A 19,475-nucleotide genomic window follows, 5' to 3' on the forward strand; every position below is an offset into this window, starting at 1 on the left:
AGGGTTCAGTAATGTTAGTGATTATTGTTATTCCATACTACATTGATTTGGGTTTTTTCTTCAATTCATGTTCTACCCAGAAGTATGTAGGTTTTTCTCCCTGGCCACACCCTGAAGCATGCAGGATCTTAATTCCTCAACCAGGGATAGAATCCAGACCCTGGCAGTGAAAGCACTGAGTCCTAACTACTGTTCAGCCAGGGAATTCCCAAGAAACATGTAGGCTTTGTGAATTTTTAGGTTGGAAGTCGAGGTCTACTTAAAATTAAACAAGAATTTTAAGTAGCACAAGTTCTGTCATCTTGTGTTCAGCTGCTTCAGTCTTGTCCGACTCTTTGTGATCCCATGGACTGTAGCTCGCCAGGCTCCTCTCTCCATGGAATTTTCCAGGCAAGAATACTGGAGTGGGTTGCCAATTCCTACTCCAAGGGATCTTTCCCACCCAGGGATTGAACCGGCATCTGTTACATCTCCTGCATTGGCAGGTGGATTCTTTACCATTAGTGCCACCTGCAAAGTGTCATCTTATTAGTTCCCAAAATACAGAGGAAAAAAAATTTTATCATGAGGTACCCATTAACCTAAGCACACTTGTGAGTCTTTTTTAATGTTAATATCCAATATTTTACATACATACACTGTGTGCATTGTAGCTTTATTAGATTCCTAATGTGAAGAGGTTCAGATACTTTACTAAGAACTTCTAAAGAATAGAAAATATGTAGTTAACTGTTGTAGGCTAAGCAGTTGTTATATGAGAGACTGCAGGACTCATGGAGTTTTGAAAGACTTTTGCTAACAATACTTAAAGGACAAACTTTCCTTTCTCTCTGTTTATGATAATTCTGACACTTAGTAAGTGGGTTTTCTTCTCAAACCAACCAGTTCTCCTCCTCTCTGGATACCAACTGGATGTCTTACAATTCAGTTCCATTCTGACAGTTGTTCAGTCACTCAGTTGTGTCCAACTCTTTGAGACCCCCTAGACTATAGCACGCCAGGCTTCCCTGTCTTTCACCATCTCCTGGAGCTTGCTTAAACTCATGTCCATTGAGTGGTGATGCCATCCAACCATCTCACCCTCTGTCATACCCTTGTCCTCTTGCCTTCAATCTTTCCCAACATCAGGGTCTGACAATAGCTGTCCAAAATTAGCCCAAATGCTACCGATTAAGGACTCAGTCCCATGAGACTGTCCTCTAATTCAGACACAAGCCCTAAGTGGTCATCTGTACTTCTGACCAATCAGCTATATATCAGAGGTTCCCATGCATCCCTCCCTTTCTTTCACTATAATGACTCCCAGAACTCAGAAAAACAATGACTTACATTTGCTGGTTTATAACAAGTATCATAATGGATGCAGATGAACAGCCACATGAAGAGGTGCAACAGGGTGAGATCCAGAAGGGTCCTCGCCATGGGAGCTTCTATCCCTGTGGAGCTGAGGTGCACCACCCTCCTAGCACATAAATGTACTCACCAGCTTGAAGTTCCCCAAAGCCTGTACCTTTGGGACTCTCATGGCAGCTTCATCAATTATGGCAGGTGTGATCAATCATGAACTGAGCTTTCCACCCCATCTATTCTCTCTGGATGATGGGAAGTGAGCCTGAAAGTTCCAAGATTCTTATCATGGTTTGATCTTTTTGGTGACCAGTCCGCATACAGGAGGCCACCCTGAGTCTCCTCATCAGATCAGAAAGATACTCTGGTGACTCAGGAATTTGAGCCAGGAACCAGAGGTAGAGAAAAGATATATATTTATTATTATGTCACATTACTAAAAAATCAATGTTGTTGATTGATTTGAACCCAGAGAGTCCAAAGAATGCAGAGTACTTAAAAAATTGGCATGGGCACTTTGATTTAGAAATCAGAATTTCCTCATATCCATCTTTGTTTCCGCAGTATTTTCTTCACTAAGCCTGGGCCTGCTTCCAGAACGATCCGCTACCCTGATGGTGTATGAAGATGTTGTCCAGATAGTCTCAGGATTCCAAGGTATGTCTGATACTTAAAAAGAGGAGCGATGGTAACTTTGGGGCCAACTGTTAAAATATGAGGAATGGGTAGTCAGGTAGTGATGGCCACGAGCATGTCCACAGCTGGACATAATGGCTCTAGTCCCTACAAGTGCATGGACACATTGGCATTTCGGTGAAACTGTTGGCTGTGGCCTTGTTTGTTATCAACCCAGCCTTGAAGTGCAGAGGGGTAAGAGGCTCTGCCCTCTTTCACACCATGTCCCTCTCTTCTTCAAAGGTGAGAAAATTCATCCCAGAGTCAGAATCCAGACCCTGCCTGGGCCTCAGTGACCAATGGATAGGGTCACTCTGAAAAGTTTCATAAGCATTTGAGTATATAGAGTTTCAGGGGATTTTGTTTGTTTTTAATTTTTTTGGCTAGGCCTTGTGGCTTGTGAGATCTTAGTTGCCTGACCAGGGGTTGAACCCACACCCCCTGCAGTGGAAATGCAAGTCCTAACCACTAGACCCCCAGGAAACTCCCTAGAGTTTCAGTTTTGCAAAACAGGACAGTTCTAGAGATCTGTTGCACAACAGTGCAAATATACTTCACATTGGTGCACTGGACACATAAAACTGGTTAAATGGGGACTTGCCTGGCAGTCCAGTGGGGTTAAGACTCTATGCTCCCAATGCAGGGGACATAGATTTGATCTGTTTGGGAAACTAAGATCCCACGTAGCATGCCTCCCCCTGCCAAAAAAAAACCTGGTTAAGAGAGTAATTTAATATTAGGTGTTTTTTACAATAAAAAAAATTTCTCCTCCCACCCAAAAAAGAAAACAAAAAATTCCCAGGCATTCAAGTGTGGCCTTTTTCTATCTCTTATCCCCTTGTGTTTTTAGCCCATCTCATGTGCAGTGGTGTAAATGTGACCTCACCCCTCTAACCTCTCTTCCAGAAAATCTGGTAGAGAAGGTTTGTGGAATTTGCCCTTTGTTTGGGGCTGGCATTGGAACTGGGAATCAGACTTGTGTCAAACCTTTTTTTTGCTGAGATGATTGGTTTCTTCCATCTTAGCCACCGGCCTGAGAATGATATTTCCTGTCTTTTAATGTTTCATCAGATTCTTTTTTTTGTTTACTTTTTGTTGTTGTTCAGTCCTTAAGTCATGTCCAACTCTTTGTGACCCCATGGACTGCATAACACCAGGCTTCCCTGTCCTTTACTATCTCCTGGAGCTTGCTCAAACTCATGTCCATTGATTCAGTGATGCCATCCAACCATCTCATCCTCTGTCACCCTCTTCTCCTCTTGCCCTCCGTTCTTCCTAGCATCAGGGTCTTTTCTAGTGAATAGGCTCCTCACATCAGGTGGCCCAAATATTGGAGCTTCAGCTTCAGTATCAGTCCTTCTAATGAATATTCAGTTGATTTCCTTTAGAATAGACTTGTTTGATCTCCTTGAAGTCCAAGGGACTCTCAAGAGTCTTCTCCAGCACCACAGTTCAAAAGCATCAGTTCTTTGGTGCTCAGCCTTCTTTATGGTTCAACTCTCACATACATACATAACTACTGGAAAAACCATTTTTATTTGTGCTAAGTTGCATCAGTCGTATCCGACTCTGCAACCCCATGGACTGTAGCCCACCAGGCTCTTGTGTCCTTGGGATTCCCCAGGGAAGAATACTGGAGTGGGTTGCCATGCCCTCCTCCAGGGGATCTTCCCGACCCAGGGATTGAACCCAATCTCCCAATCTCCTGTATTGGCAGGTGGGTTCTTTACCACTAGTGCCACCTGGGGAGCCCCCTGTTTTTCTTTGTTTTGTTTATTCCTTTATTTTAATACTATTTACACCAATCATTCTCTGCCTAACCACATCCATGTGCCACCTCCAAGTGAGGTGACTTTATTCCTTTTTTTATTGCATAGCTGTGGGAACAAACAAGGAGGTTAACATGCTGCTCTTAGATGACGTGTGTAAAGAGAAATAAGGAGAAATGTCTGGGAGCATATGTGAACTGAGTTTGGGAGAGATAACAGGAATAGATATATAGATTTTAATGTCATCTGCAGTGAGCCCTAAGTCATCTCCTGCTTTTCTCCTAAGAGACAGCAGAACTAGGCCTGAGTCCTCAGCATCCTTTCACATCAGGACCACAGTGGGGGCTGTTGGGCTTGGGACCTCCAGTTTCTCCTTAATTACCTTTTCCATTGTTGTTTCACAACGGAAGTATAATGGTTCCCCACCTCCAGTCTTATGCCAAAGAATGCTCAAACTACCGCACAATTGCACTCATCTCACACACTAGTAAAGTAATGCTCAAAATTCTCAAAGCCAGGCTTCAGCAATATGTGAACTGTGAACTTCCAGATGTTCAAGCTGGTTTTAGAAAAGGCAGAGAAACCAGATTGCCAAAATCCACTGGATCATTGAAAAAGCAAAAGAGTTCCAGAAGAACATCTATTTCTGCTTTACTGACTATGCCAAAGCCTTTGACTGTGTGGATCACAGTAAAGTGGAAAATTCTGAAAGAGATGGGAATACCAGATCACCTGACCAGCCTCTTGAGAAACCTATATGCAGGTCAGGAAGCAACAGTTAGAACTGGATATGAAACAACAGACTGGTTCCAAATAGGAAAAGGAGTACGTCAAGGCTGTATACTGTCACCCTGCTTATTTAACTTATATGCAGAGTACATCATGAGAAACGCTGGGCTAGAGGAAGCACAAGCTGGAATCAGATTGCTGGGAGAAATATCAATAACCTCAGATATGCAGATGACACCACCCTTATGGCAGAAAGTGAAGAGGAACTCAAAAGCCTCTTGATGAAAGTGAAAGAGGAGAGTGAAAAAGTTGACTTAAAGCTCAACATTCAGAAAACGAAGATCATGGCATCTGGTCCCATCACTTCATGAGAAATAGATGGGGAAACAGTGGAAACAGTGTCAGACTTTATTTTGGGGGGCTCCAAAATCACTGCATATTGTGATTGCAGCCATGAAATTAAAAGACGCTTACTCCTTGGAAGGAAAGTTATGACCAACCTAGATAGCATATTCAAAAGCAGAAACATTACTTTGCCAACAAAGGTCCATCTAGTCAAGGTTATGGTTTTTCCTGTGGTCGTGTATGGATGTGAGAGTTGGACTATGAAGAAAGCTGAGCACCGAAGAATTGATGCTTTTGAACTGTGGTATTGGAGAAGACTCTTGAGAGTCCCTTGGACTGCAAGAAGATCCAACCAGTCCATTCTAAAGGAGATCAGCCCTGAGTGTTCTTTGGAAGGAATGATACTAAAGCTGAAACTCCAGTACCTTGGCCACCTCATGTGAAGAGTTGACTCATTGGAAAAGACTCTGATGCTGGGAGGGACTGGGGCAGGAGGAGAAGGGGACGACAGAGGATGAGATGGCTGGATGGCATCACCAACTCGATGGACGTGAGTTTGAGTGAACTCCGGGAGTTGGTGATGGACAGGGAGGCATGGCATGCTGCAATTCATGGGGTCGCAAAGAGTCAGACACGACTGAGCGACTGAACTAAGACATATATCTTCAATGATTTGATATGTGTATATATTATACAGTGATCACCACCATAAGTCTACTTAACATCCATTATCACACAGTTTTTTCTTGTGATGAGAACTTTTAAGATCTACTCTCTTAGCATCTGTCAAATATACAATCAGTTCAGTTCAGTTCAGCCACTCAGTCACGTCGACTCTTTGCGACCCCATGAACCACAGCACGCCAGGCCAAAAGCATCAATTCTTTGGTGCTCAGCTGTCTTTATAGTCCAACTCTCAAATCCATACATGACTACTGGAAAAACCGTAGCCTTGAAGCTGAAACTCTAGTACTTTGGCCACTTGATGCAAAGAGCTGACTCATTTGAAAAGACCCTGATGCTGAGAAAGATTTGAGGGCAGGAGGAGAAGGGGACGACAAAGGATGAGACGGTTGGGTGGCATCACTGACTCAATGGACATGAGTTTGGGTAAACTCCGGGAGTTGGTGATGGACAGGGAGCCCTGGCGTGCTGCAGTTCATGGGGTCACAAGGAGTTGGACGCGACTGAACTGAACTGAACTGACAAGATGGACCTTTTTGGCAAAGTAAAATCTCTGCTTTTTAATATACTGTCTAGGTTAGTCAAAACTTTCCTTCCAAGGAGTAACCGTTTTTTAATTTCATGTCTGCAATCACAATATGCAGTGATTTTGGAGCCCAGAAAAATAAAGTCTGACACCATTTCCACCATTTCCCCATCTATTTGCCATGAAGTGATGGGACCAGTTGCCGTGATCTTAGTTTTTTGAATGTTGAGCTTTAAACCAACTTTTTCACTCTCCTCTTTCACTTTCATCAAGAGGCTCTTTAGTTTTTCTTCACTTTATGCCATAAGGATGGTATCATCTGCATGTCTGAGGTTGTTGACATTTCTCCCGGCAATCTTGATTCCAGCTTGTGCTTCATCCAGCCCAGCATTTCTCATGATGTACTCTGCATATAAGTTAAATAAGCAGAGTGACAATATACGGCCTTGACGTACTCCTTTTCCTATTTGGAACCAGTCTGTTTTTCCGTGTCCAGTTCTAACTGTTGCTTCCTGACCTGCATATAGGTTTACTCAAGAGGCAGGTTAGGTGGTCTGGTATTCCCATCTCTTTCAGAATTTTCCACACTTTACTGTGATCCACACAGTCAAAGGCTTTGGCATAGTCAATAAAGCAGAAGTAGATTTTTTATGGAACTCTTCTTGCTTTTTCGATGATCCAGCAGATGTTGGCAGTTTGATCTCTGGTTCTTCTGCCTTTTCTAAAACCAGCTTGAACATCTGGAAGTTCACAGTTCACATATTGCTGAAGCCTGGCTTTGAGAATTTTGAGCATTACTTTACTAGCGTGTGAGATGAGTGCAGTTGTGCAGTAGTTTGAGCATTCTTTGGCATTGCCTTTCTTTGGGATTGGAATGAAAACGGACCTTTTCCAGTCCTGTGGCCACTGCTGAGTTTTCCAAATTTGCTGGCATATTGAGTGCAGCACTTTCACAGCATCATCTTTTAGGATTTGAAATAGCTCAACTGGAATTCCATCACCTCCACTAGCTTTGTTCATAGTGATGCTTCCCAAGACTGACTTGACCTGTTATTTACCTGGGGCCATACTATGGTGGAGGTAGTGAAAATAATGGCAACTTCCTTCAAAAGGTCCCATGCATGCATTGCTACACTCGGTGCCCCCAACCCTGCAGCAGGCCACCACCAACCCATGCCTCCACCAGAGACTCCCGGACACTCACAGGCATGTCTGGGTCAGTCTCTTGTGGGGTCACTGCTCCTTTCTCCTGGGTCCTGGTACACACAGATTCTGTTTGTGCCCACCAAGAGTCTTGTTTCCCCAGTCTTGTGTAAGTTCTGGCAGCTCTATGGTGGGGTTAATGGTGACCTCCTCCTCCAAGCTTATACCATACCCAAGTCTGCTGCAGACACCAGGCCATGTATTACATCCCCAGAACATATTCATCTTATAACTGGAGGTTTGTGCCTTTGACCACCTTTATCTGTTCTTCTCACCCCCTGCCTCCTGCCTTTGGCTACCATTCTAATTCCACTTATAGGTGAAATCATACAATATTGTCTTTCTCTGACTGATTTATTGTCTTTCTCTGGCTGATTTCTCTGACTGATTTATTTCAGTCATAATGTCTAACATGATGTCCTCAGGGTCTATCCACGTTGACCCAAATGGCAGAATTTCCTTCCTTTTATGGCTGAATAATATTCCACTGCATATATGTGTGTGTGTGTGTGTATACATATACATATATACACATACATACACTTCCTGTATCCATTCATCCATCAGTGGACACTTCCATTGTTTCTGTGTCTTGGCTTTTGTGAGTAATACTGCCATCTTTGCCTGAATAAATAACTTCTGACCCTGGGTGACTCAGCCACTCATGGCCACAGCAGAACATGCAGCTGGAGGAGTTACTTGTTTTCCGACTCTCCAAGATGGCTATTTCATCCCCTCTAACCCCCACACCACTGTTTTCTCCCATTCTGTGTTGTTGTTCGGTTGCCAGTTGTGTTCTGACTCTTTGTGAAGCCATGGGCTGCAGCACGCCAGGCTTCCCTGTCCTTCATCATTTCCCAGAGTTTGCTCAAACTCATATATCCATTGAGTCACTGATACTATCCAACTAGCTCATCTTTTGTCATCCCCTTCTCCTCCTGCCTTCAGTCTTTCCCAGCATCACAGTCTTTTCCAATGAGTCAGCTCTTTGCATCAGGTGGCCAAAGTATTGGAGCTTCAGCTTCAGCATCAGTCCTTCCAATGAATACTCAGGGTTGATTTCCTTTAGGATTGACTGGTTTGATCTCCTAGAGTAGACTAGAGATCTCCCACTCTTTAGTGGGCAAGTATTCAAGCCCATGTGTCTATGCTTAGTTGCTCAGTCATGTCCAACTCTTTGCAACCCCGCCAGGCACCTCTATCCATGGGATTTTTCCAGGCAAAAACACTGAAGTGGGTTGCCATTTCCTTTCCAGTAGATCTCCCCAACCCAAGTTCTTCTCTCTCTTCCTTTTCTTAGAATTGAACTAAGAACCCAGAAGAGGTGAGGATCTTAGCTAATGATAGAATCATGAGATGCAACAGATCTGTGATCATACCAGGCCACCTACAAGCCCAGATTCAAAGGGAACAGAAAGTATGAATCCCAAAAGGGAGCTGGCTGTAGCAGAAAGCAGCAGACTGGGGATTCATGGAGTCTTGTTAATGGCACAGCATTCAAGTGAAATTCACCAACTCCTGCCACATGGTCCCAGAGCTTCCCTAAACCCAGAACTAGGCATCCATGTGCCTTCCACACCTTCTGGCTCCAACCTTGGATTCCACCCATCCCTGCCTCCCTTATGCCCCCTTCATTCCTTATCAGTAACCAGGAAGGAGAATTAAAACAGCCCTCCAGCTGAGGGTTCTGTATCTTTTCACAAAACCACCCTTCCTGCCATATCTGGCAGTATTGTCTTAGCTCCCAGACAAAACTGAAAAACCTGAAGAGTGAGGAAGGGGTCATATTCACCTTACACTCCCAGGGCCTGGCCCCATGCCCACTTTAGTATCGGTATACAATGAGCAGTTCATTGAAAGGTTGAGTAAATGTATATTTAAAAATCCATCCAGATCCCACTGCTTTTTGTACTTCCTGTATAGATCGCTCATGCTACAGTTAATTATTTGCTTTGTCATGGCTGCTAAGAGGAGGACAGTTCATCGGTACCCACATGCACACAGACACACAGCCAGAGTATTAGAATTGCTCTCTCTCTCTCTCTAAGGAGCAAGAAGTTTGGTCATATTATAAGCCTAGGGATGTAAGACATCCAGGTAGTTTTTGTTATGATTAATTTATTCAGTCTGCTGTATCACTTCCCTCTTTTATGTAACCAGAAACTGAGAACCATTTATTTCTCCCTTTCCCTTTCTCATTTGCATTCCAGCTTTTAAAAATTGTCTGCTAAGTCACTTCAGTCGTGTCCAACTCTGTGCGACCCCATAGACGGCAGCCCACCAGGCTCCCCCGTCCCTGGGATTCTCCAGGCAAGATCACTGGAGTGGGTTGCCATTTCCTTCTCCAATGCATGAAAGTGAAAAGTGAAAGTGAAGTTGCTCAGTCATGTCTGACTCTGAGACCCCATGGACTGCAGCCCACCAGGCTCCTCCGTCCATGGGACTTTCCAGGCAAGAGTACTGGAGTGGGGTGCCATTGCCTTCTCCATAAAGATTGTCTACACTTTGTTAATGTTTAAGTTCACCTTACTTTTTGAGTTGTACTAGTTGTACCTTTCCTTGTCTCAGTAGAGTACAGACGTAGCAGGATAACACTAGGTGATCTTGTTTCTTGTTTTCTTACCAGCTGGAAGGAGAACCTTATGTAGATCATTTTTGGTCTTTGCAGTTCTGTTGTGAAAAACCAATATAAACTGAATTTCTAAATGTTATATTCAAATTTTTATTCTCAAACTAGTCAAGTGTAGGTGCATTTCTTTATTTTTTAAATGGAGTCAGAGGAGCAAAAAAATAAACTCTTGCCAGTCAGAAATGTAAGTGCTGTCAGCCATTTGAATTTTTGTGTTGCCTAGATGTTATGTGTCAGACTCCCCCAGAGGAAGGGGGAGATGGTGAGATGACAGTTTGGTGACAGAGCCTCACACGTGTTGTGTGCATAGTTTGGGGTGATGCCCCGTTGTTTGGTTTTATGTGACACTAGAGCAAAAGATTTGAAAGAATGAAGGCCACTGGCTGAGAGATGGAGATGAGAGAAGCAGAGGTGTTCTCATTAGCAAGATTTAATGCTTCAGGTGAAGTTTTGTTTTGAAATGTTTACAACCAAATAAAATAGAATAAGCTCATGGTTAATGAGCATTTTCCTTGAACAATAAAAAGACTGCTGACGCTCACTTGTTTTCCTATCTGTAGGTAGGTATCTAAATTCAGACCGCATACACCCTAAAACCGTTCTCATCAGACCAGGTGGAACTATGGAGATTGCTTTCTCTCTCTCTGTCTCTCTTGCTCTCTCTCTCACACACACGCGCGCGTGTGCACATACAGGCACACATGCACACATGGTTCAAAGTAAGCACATGTTTCCAATGGAAACGACTTAGCACTCAGTTTCGTTTGGAAAGTCAGGAAAGCGGTTGTCTTATCATTGTTGCCTTTTCATACTGTTCATAGGGTTCTCAAGGCACGAATACTGACGTGGTTTGCTATTCCCTCCTCCAGTCATTGTTGACAGCGTTTTATACAGAAAGCCTGCAGCAGTTTCAAGTTAACAGTGTGGTGAAGCAGAAGGGCCAACATAGGCACCGATTAACAGAGGGCTCTTACCACCAGAGGCTGGATCCATAAATACGCTCCTTGTCACAGAGTGCTTGCAAATTGCATTTTTTTCCTCCTTTTTTAAAAAATTGAAGTATAGTTGATTTACAGTGTTAAATTAGTTTCGATGTACAACATAGTGATACTCCACTTGAAGTTATTATGCAATATAATCTATATTCCCTATGCTGTATCTTATATCCTTGTACTTATTTGTTTTATACCTAGCAATTATACCTCTTAATCTCCTACCCTTATTTTGCCCCTCCCCCCTTCCCTGTCTCTACTGGAAACCACTAGTTCGTTCTGTGTATCTTGAGTCTGTTTCTGTTTTGTTATAGTCATTCATTTATTTTATTTTTTAGATTCCACATAAAAGCTGTATCATATATTTATCTTTCTATGTCTGACTTAACTTCACTCAGTATGATAATCTCCAGGTCCATCCGTGTTGTTGCAGATGGCCTCATTTCGTTCTTTTCTATGGCTGAGTAATATCCCATCATATATATGTACCACATCTTCTTCATCCTGGAGAATCACTTCTCCAGTGCTTCAGTATTCTTGCCGGGAAAATCCCTTGGACAGAGCAGCCTGACGGGCTACAGTCCTTGGGGTCGCAAAGAGTCAGACATGACTGAGTGACTGAGTATAGCATACACAGATTACTACGTGAAATAATGTGTGTACCAGAACTTTGTAAATCCTAAAGCGCTGAACTTCACCTCTCATAAGTGGAGCTGTAGTTTGAGTCTACGTTGGTCTCTGATTTGTTGCCTCCTTTATTAATTTTGGAAGTGGTGGATCCATTGAAAGTTTCCAGGTAGGGTAAGGTCATGGTCAAAGCAGAATTTGAGAATCATCAATAGATGAGGCAGGAAAGGGATGAGGCTAGAGCACAGGGAAGTTAGGAGACTTTTGTGATAGTTGAAGGCAGGGATGGTATAAGATCATGTAGGGTGGAGGCAGAATGGAAGGAAAAGACAATGCTAGAAACATTGATAAGGGAAGATGGGGCAGTCCCTTGAATGAATGTGCAGAAGAGTAGAGAGGGAAAACAATTTTGACAACCCGGAATCACACCTGGGTGTTGGGGGGAGTAGGTCTTTGTCAAGTGGGAGAGAAGGTAGTGATGGTTTTAGTGCCTGGTGGGCATCCAGGTCGAGGTGCTGAAAAGGCATGGAGCTTAGCAGAGTCCCCGGCAGGACAGGAAGGTAACTGTGAGGCTGCAGCAAGGGCGACAAGTCAGGAGAGAGTCAGGAACAGGCAGAGGCAACTGTGCTGAGCCTTCAGGATCTCTCCTCAGAAGTAGGAGGAAAAGAAAGCACTCGTAGAGCAAAGGCCTGCGACTCTGCAGAGAGCAGAGGGCAGGACCGCCACCGCCAGCAGGGAGGGCTGCTGGCGGGGGTGGGGAACAGTGCACCCCATTGTGAAGGGCTGGAGGGGTGAAGGCGAGCGAGGGTCACAGGGTTTGCAGATTATGCAGTCGTCAGTTGACATTTCCAAGGGCAGCGTGCACTGAGGGTGAAAGCCACGTCCCTGGGCATTGGGTGGAAGGAGAGGAGACTGATGGGGAGAACAGAGTGAAAGTCGTGTCTCATTGTTCTCAATGAGAAACTAAGGAATATATGTGTTGACTGGGGAAGAAAAGCCCCTAGAGAGAGAGACTTTTGATGAAGTCCAGAAAAACTGGTCAAATAACAAGTCTTACAATAAAACAAGCAAAAGTCAGAATACTTGGGTTGACCTTGGGGGAGGGCAGGGCTAGAAAGGCAGCAGAGGTGATGGAAGAAAGGTTTTGAAGTGCAGACAGAAGTGGTTTGCTGGTGTTTTCAGTACAGTTGGGTATGAGCATTTGGGGGATGGCAGTCGAGCCCCAAGTTTGAGAAGAACAGCGGATGTTTGAAGCAGCTGCTGTGGGGAGTGTGGGGGAGGGACATCCACAGAAGAGAAACAGCCCTGTCCCCCTCCACCATCCATCCACACCCAGTCCAGTCCTTCCTGAAAAGTGTGGGAACGTAGCAGCTTTCATACATAAATTTAGGCTTAAGAACATACCATTCCCTGCCCAGCCTACACACACCCACTTTAGATTGTATTTGCACTGTGGCTTAGAATATTTCAACCCTTATACTCCTTAGATGTTTCTTTGGTCGTTTCACCAGGCAGAGGTCTTGCCTTTTCTCCTGGGAGGACTATGTTTGATCCCCCACAGGTATCAGTGCGTGCTGGTCACAGCGTGTGTCAAAGTAGCTGGACCAGCCACATCTCCTTCTAGGAAACCTGCCTCCACATCGCCCTTCTGTGCTCCCCCCCAGTACTCCTCCTGCCACCAAAAACAGACACGCATGTCTGGCCTAGGAGCAGTTTCTCCTGCACAGAAAAGGGAAGGAAGGCAGCAGGGGCAGAGAGGAGGGGAGAGATGCAGCTCCCAGGGAAATGCACGATGAGCCGGGGAGTAAGAGCAGGCACGAGAGTGAGGCAGAGACAGACACACAGAGACACAGAGGCAGAGAGAAGTAGACACGCAGAGAGACAGAGACAGGAGGATTCAGAATTGGATGACCTATGATGTAACTTATATGTGGAATCTAACAAATAATACAAATGAATCTGTTTACAAAACAGAAATAGACTCACAGACATCAAAAACAAACTTATGGTTACCAAAGGGGAAAGAGGTGGGTGGGGGTAAACTCGGAGTTTGGGATTAACAGATGCACATTACTATATATAAAATAGATAAGCGTCAAGGATTTACTATATAACAGGGAATACTATTCAATATCTTGTAAGAACCTATAATGGAAAATAACCTGAAAAACTTATATATGTATAACTCAATCACCTTTCTGTTCACCTGAGGCTATCATAATATTGTGAATCAATTGTACTTTAATTTTAAAAAATAAGGAACTGGGGCTTCCCTGGCAGTCCAGTAAGATTAAGACTCCACGCTTCCACTGCAGGGGATGTGGGTTTGATTCCTGGTCAGAGAAGTTCCACATGCTAAGAGATGTGGCCAAAAAAAAAGAAAAATGAGGAACCAATGACAAAAGGAGTCACCTATTTAAAACCCCCTCAATCTGAAAAGAATACCTTTTTAAATAGAATTTAAGGAGAACTTTTAAAAACTAAAGCATCAATTTATTAAAATTTTAAATATATATAAAAAAAAAGAATGGAGATGAAATGCCCAGTGGCTTGAGAACTGGGAACAGCCCTGGTTGTGGTATCGGGGTCCTAGGCTGGTCCCCGTAAGGCCTGGCTGGACTGCTTTCCTGGGGCTCAGCAGGATTCCCTTTCATCTTTCAGCAGCCTCCCCTTTTCCTTGGTCTAGGCTGAGTGGGTTTCTGTTTCTTTCAGCCAAAGGAGCCTTCATAGTGACCTCAACCTGCCCATCTCAGGGGGTCTGAAGGGGCACACGGTACCCGACCCATGTTCTGAGGTAACCAGCCTGGCCTCTGCTTTCTGCCTCGACCCTCATGAGGAAACGGCCCCTCTTTGCACCTTAACACTGCAGACACGCCCTCCCTTCATTCCTAGTAGTGAGTTTCCCATTTCTCAGTGTGTAAAACCCAGACATCAGCAATGTTGTTTAGAATGAAGAACAGTGGAGAACGGGAACCAAATCACAGAAAGTTCACTATCATTGAAAAAATAATAGTGACCTAAATGGGAGGGAAATCCAAGAAAGAGGGGATTATATGTATACTTACAGCTGATTCTCTTTGCTGCACAGCAGAAACTAACACAACATTGTAAAGCAACTCTGTGCCTTTGTGCTCAGTCGCTCAGTCGTGTCCAGCTCTTTGCAACCCCATGGACTGTAGCCTGCCAGGCTCCTCTGTCCATGGAATTTTTCAGGCAACAGTACTGGAGTGGGTGGCCATTCCCTCCTCCAGGGAATCTTTCTGACCCAGGATTCGAACCCATATCTTCTGTGGCTCCTGCATTGGCAGGCAGATTCTTTACCACTGAGCCACCAAAGCAACAATACTCCAATAAAAATTAATTTTAAAACATTAAAAAAATAAAAGCAGCTCAAGCAGTTTGAGACCACTCCAAAAGTCATGTGTCTATCTAACAAAAAAATAAAAAAGAAAAGAAAATGGGAATAGGAGGATAAGATGTTGAAATATAGTTGAGGGTGAGGAGATGGATGAGAAAGGATTGCTTTGACCTTCAATCTCTGAGGACAGCTTAGAGAAGAAGGAAAGAGGCAGACAGAAGGTGTGGGAGGTGGATGGGAGAGGGATCCGGTGAGGCCAGTGCTCCCAGCATGCATGGAGCACCCCCAGATCATGAGGCGCCCAAGCTCTGTGCAGACCAAGGAGGGGACAGCAAGAAGACATCACTGTGGTGTGAGATCAGAGGAAGAGGAGAGAAGGCTAAGGCAAGCTGAAAGTTAACCGACACAGCAGCAGGGATGCCAGGGCATCACCACGGCTGTGTTTTAGGGGTAAGGAAAGGACACCAATGGTCTGGAATGGAACAGGACTGATGTGCGTGTCCACCTGGCTTCAGTGGAAACAGCCAGATTAAACAGGACCATTGCGAGCTTGGGCATCTGGCTCCCTGGGCTCCAGAGCTGGGCCAGTGTTTATGGAGGACCAGTCATTTGAGAAATGCAGTCAGTAGTTTCCAGGAGGTAAGGGTACCATCGTGACCTCCTCAGTCATCCATGGTCAAGGCAGCCCACCCCGTAAGTCTGTGTTGCTGGTGAGCCCATTTGGGCTTTTATGGCCTCACCTATCGGAAGAGACTTAGATTAGATGATCCTTGGAGCTCCAGAACTCCCTTATTGACAGCAGTTCTGGTTTTTGTTTGGTTGGTTTTCGGCCATGCTATGGCAGCTTGCAGGATCTGAATTTCCCAACCAGGGACTGAACCTGGATCTTCAGCAGTGAAAATGCCAAGTCCTAACCACTGGACCACTAGAGAATTCCCCTAGAACACTTCCTGACAGGCTTATTCCTCCCCTAAAAGTTTCTGATCCAGAGTGAAAAGGAACCTTGGTGGAGACGTGAAAGAACATGAGCCCTGGGCAGAGCTGCTGTGTCAGAACAACCACGAATTGGAAGGAGAGGGAGCAGCCAGCTGACCACAGAGAAATATGGTCTCCCTCAAGCCTGGAGCAGGTTATACAATGGCCAGAACATCAGGGCAGACCACTGTGTTTGAGGAATCACTTTATTTAACCCAGAGAGATGTGTACTTCCATCAGTAAATGCTCCCAACTCCCATCTCTGTGAGTTTTTGTCTTCATGATGTTTTTTGCTGATTGTGTGCAAACTGATTTAGTACGTTTATATCTCGTGACCCTCACTACATCATTAGATAAAAACGCGTTCAGGTTTTACAGTCAAAACAAGATCTGGAGCAAAGTCAAACTGCGGATGGTGTCACAAGGTAACTGTCTAACGGGGCTGTCGGCTCAAGCCATCCTTCTGCACAGGGTTTCCTGGAAGGAGTGGTTCTCACATCCGTTCAAGAGGCTCATCATAAAATCTGTAACATAATAGTCAGGAGTTGGATGCACCCACCAGAGTAGATGGAAGGCCAAGAGACATTTCACTGTGGGTTCTTTGCATTTCTTGTCCAGCGGCACATCTGCCGCCTGCTCTGCTCCATCGTGATCTATGCACTTTGACTGGATTTTACTAGGAAGACTAAGGATGTGTTTGTAACAGTCTCAAAGGATTTCTCTTGCCTTGTGTGTTTCAAGATGTTAATTGCCATCTACTCATTTCACTTACGTAGACTCTCTTTCCCAAAACGATACCCCTACCCGTAGACCAAGACTGGGCAGTGAAAAGACTGCTCACAAATAGAGCTTTTTGTGAAAAACCTAAATAACATCCTGTGTCAAAGCAGACGTGACAATGGGCTATTATTTCTGTCCCCATAATAGCATGTTGTCACATCTCTGTGCCCCGCGTGAATGGGCCATGAGAAGGGATGTGGGGAGGAGTGGGGGCAGGGGAGCCATGCTGAAACCTTAGAGGAGCCTGTCCGGGGTTTGCATTTTCTAAAAACAGAAACTGCTTCTCCGGGAGGTAACTCAGAGGTTCATATCTGCAGGTGCCCGGCCGCAGCCTCGAGTGCACTTCCAGAGAAGAGCCCTGCGGCTGCCGGAGAACACCAGCTACAGTGACCTGACCGCCTTTCTCACGGCCGCCAGCTCCCCCTCCGAGGTGGACGGCTTTCCTTATTTGCGAGGATTAGATGGAAACGGAACAGGTAACAATCTCATCTGTCTTCTGCAGGGGGAATCTGTGTTTGCATCTTTTATAGGTGTTTGTATCTTTCTAAGTAGAGGACCAGAGGTGCAGAAGGGGGAGATCTGTCTACAAGTTCTGGTGCACTGAAACCGTCATTTAAGGAATTTATTCTGCACCACTGCGGGGTTGAATTTTCATGAATTTGAAATGCTGAACCTTTCTGCTGGGACCAGTTGCCTTAAGCACCCTCTCTGAGCTCTCCTTTGGCTGCCTAAATATATTTAATTCCCAGAAGTTCTTTTCATTGAATTTTTCAAGTGTCAGATCAGAGTTGGAGGTTTTCTGTCCTGTTTTCAACCTCGCTCCACTTGCCCCTGGAACATTTTTGGTGGAGCAGTCTGCCCAGCTGTGCAGAGATGTACACCCCTACTCACCACACATTACAGCTGGAAAGGGAAGGGTGGGTGGCATTGAATCTGATTCCCAGAGGAGCACAGCAGCGCCCCCAGCCACCAGCACATGGAGCACTTCAGGGCGGGGAGACTCTGGACTGCAGGGGCTGAGTCCATCCAGCCTTTTCTCACAGCCTCCCTTTCTCTGAGCTTGCTCTTTCTGCCTTCCACTCGGCCAAGTGTTCAGGCTTTATAGTTGATTTTGAATCATCTCCTGGCAGATCTGTAAGTCCACTCAGTCATTCTCACCCTATGCCGGCGGGACTCACAGAACTCAAAGATCACAGAAACAGAAAGCCACCAGTCAGAAAACAGGTAATAATTCCTTATTGGTGAGAGACTGCCTTTTACCTCCATTTGCGCTCAAGAGAACTCCGTGCTAACGTGGTCCCCGTTCCTCCTTCTGGTGAACAAAGGGTGGTGGAGTCTCAATTCCTGAGTCATTTTCTTGTCTCCCCCTTTCTCTTTCCCCAATACTTTACATGAGTCACAACATAAACTTGAAAAACAAAGGCTGTTCTGGGTTGAATCCCATGAGGTGAGTACGTTGCTGTATTTCCCAGGGATGCTTTGATTGAATTTCGCCTAATCGTCTAGTGCTTTACAGAAACTGATCATCCTGCAAAAGCCTTTCATCCCTGCAACATATGATCCATTTTGTAGAATGTGGATAAATGTCTGGTTACAGTTCAAGGTCACCCGGTGATTTGCTACCTGTTTTTCTTCCCTCTGTGGTACCTGTTTTGAGAAATGTTTCTTTTTCCTTGAATGTTTGTGTTGATAATGATGCAATAAATTGTCAATCACCAACACCCAGAAGAGTTGCATGGTTCATCTTAAGTGAATATTGTTGGGGAAAAAAGTTGACTTTTCATTTAAATGGATAGGCCTGGGAGGGAAATAGTATTTCAGGGAACATAATAATCAGGCCATCATGAAACCGCCAATCCAGCCTCCATCATAAAACCCCGAAGTTGGCGGGATGACCTCAGTCATTTTTCTGTGCTCCAGTTCCAAGATGTCTTGAATAAATTATAAAACGCAAGATGACAGTAAGGCAGAGAGAAGACATAGAACAATTGATTTTAGAGGAGTTGTTTTATTTTAAAATCACTCTGTTATTTCAGAGGGAAGAGAGAAAGTCTTTGGAAGGTTATATTCAGCTTGTTTTCCACTGAAATAACTGGCCAGTTGACCTAGGAAGAATCAGGCCTCCTCCCAGGAAAGGCAGCCACCAGCGTGGTATCCACTTGGCACCCCTGCAGCCCATTAACTGGGGCTTCTCTTCTGCCCCACCTTTGCCTCCTGTTTTATAAAATGCGCCTAAGAGGTTTCAACTTAGTGTGAGAGCCTGGACCACACTAATCCATGTGAGATGGCAGGTTATCAGTAGAATTCAGTGAAGTAAACAGAGACCATAAGTGTGATTGGAGAGTGACTGGCTTCCCTGGTGTGTCCTAAGGGGGGTTATTTATTCCTGCCACCACTTTGAAAGAGTTTCCAGAGCTGTAGAAATGCAGCCACGTGGAGCTTTCAGTTGCTTCCTCACTTTCTCTTCCCTGTGCATCCTCACAGCCTCATGCTTCCCCTGTGGTTGCTAAGAAAGCCCAGACCTGCTCTGTGATGTTCGCAAGGGTTTTTAAGAAATTACTTCTGCTGGCAACTAAGGGAAGACAGAGAGGAGTCAGTGATATGACTAACGTGCAAAGCCAAACAGAACTTTGGATGCTATCTGGGCAAAACCCCTTTTGTTCTAAGTGATGAGTCGGCGGCCTCCTAGCTTGGTCCTGGGGTGCTGCTTCTGCTTGTCTTTATTGGGATGTGATAGGAGTCAGGTACTATCAAGATGGAACATCAAGAAGGAGAGAGTCCTTGTATAGAGAACTCCATGTTTTGTAAGGAGTTGCCGTCTCATAAGAAGGGCTGG

General features: G+C 44.8%; 1 protein-coding gene across 2 annotated transcripts in view; it reads left to right on the forward strand.

Moving 5' to 3' along the window:
• FAM171A1 (family with sequence similarity 171 member A1) overlaps positions 1–19,475 on the forward strand; it is a 131,879-nt gene that overhangs the window by 80,803 nt on the left and 31,601 nt on the right. For both annotated transcript variants that reach the window (XM_027559861.1, XM_027559862.1), the window contains exons 3-4: positions 1,912–2,004; positions 16,957–17,115. In XM_027559861.1, the coding sequence (XP_027415662.1) occupies positions 1,912–2,004; positions 16,957–17,115 (252 nt within the window). The remainder of the gene's footprint in view (positions 1–1,911; positions 2,005–16,956; positions 17,116–19,475) is intronic.

This window comes from Bos indicus x Bos taurus, chromosome 13 (assembly GCF_003369695.1).
Source record: "Bos indicus x Bos taurus breed Angus x Brahman F1 hybrid chromosome 13, Bos_hybrid_MaternalHap_v2.0, whole genome shotgun sequence".
Lineage (NCBI taxonomy): Eukaryota > Metazoa > Chordata > Mammalia > Artiodactyla > Bovidae > Bos > Bos indicus x Bos taurus.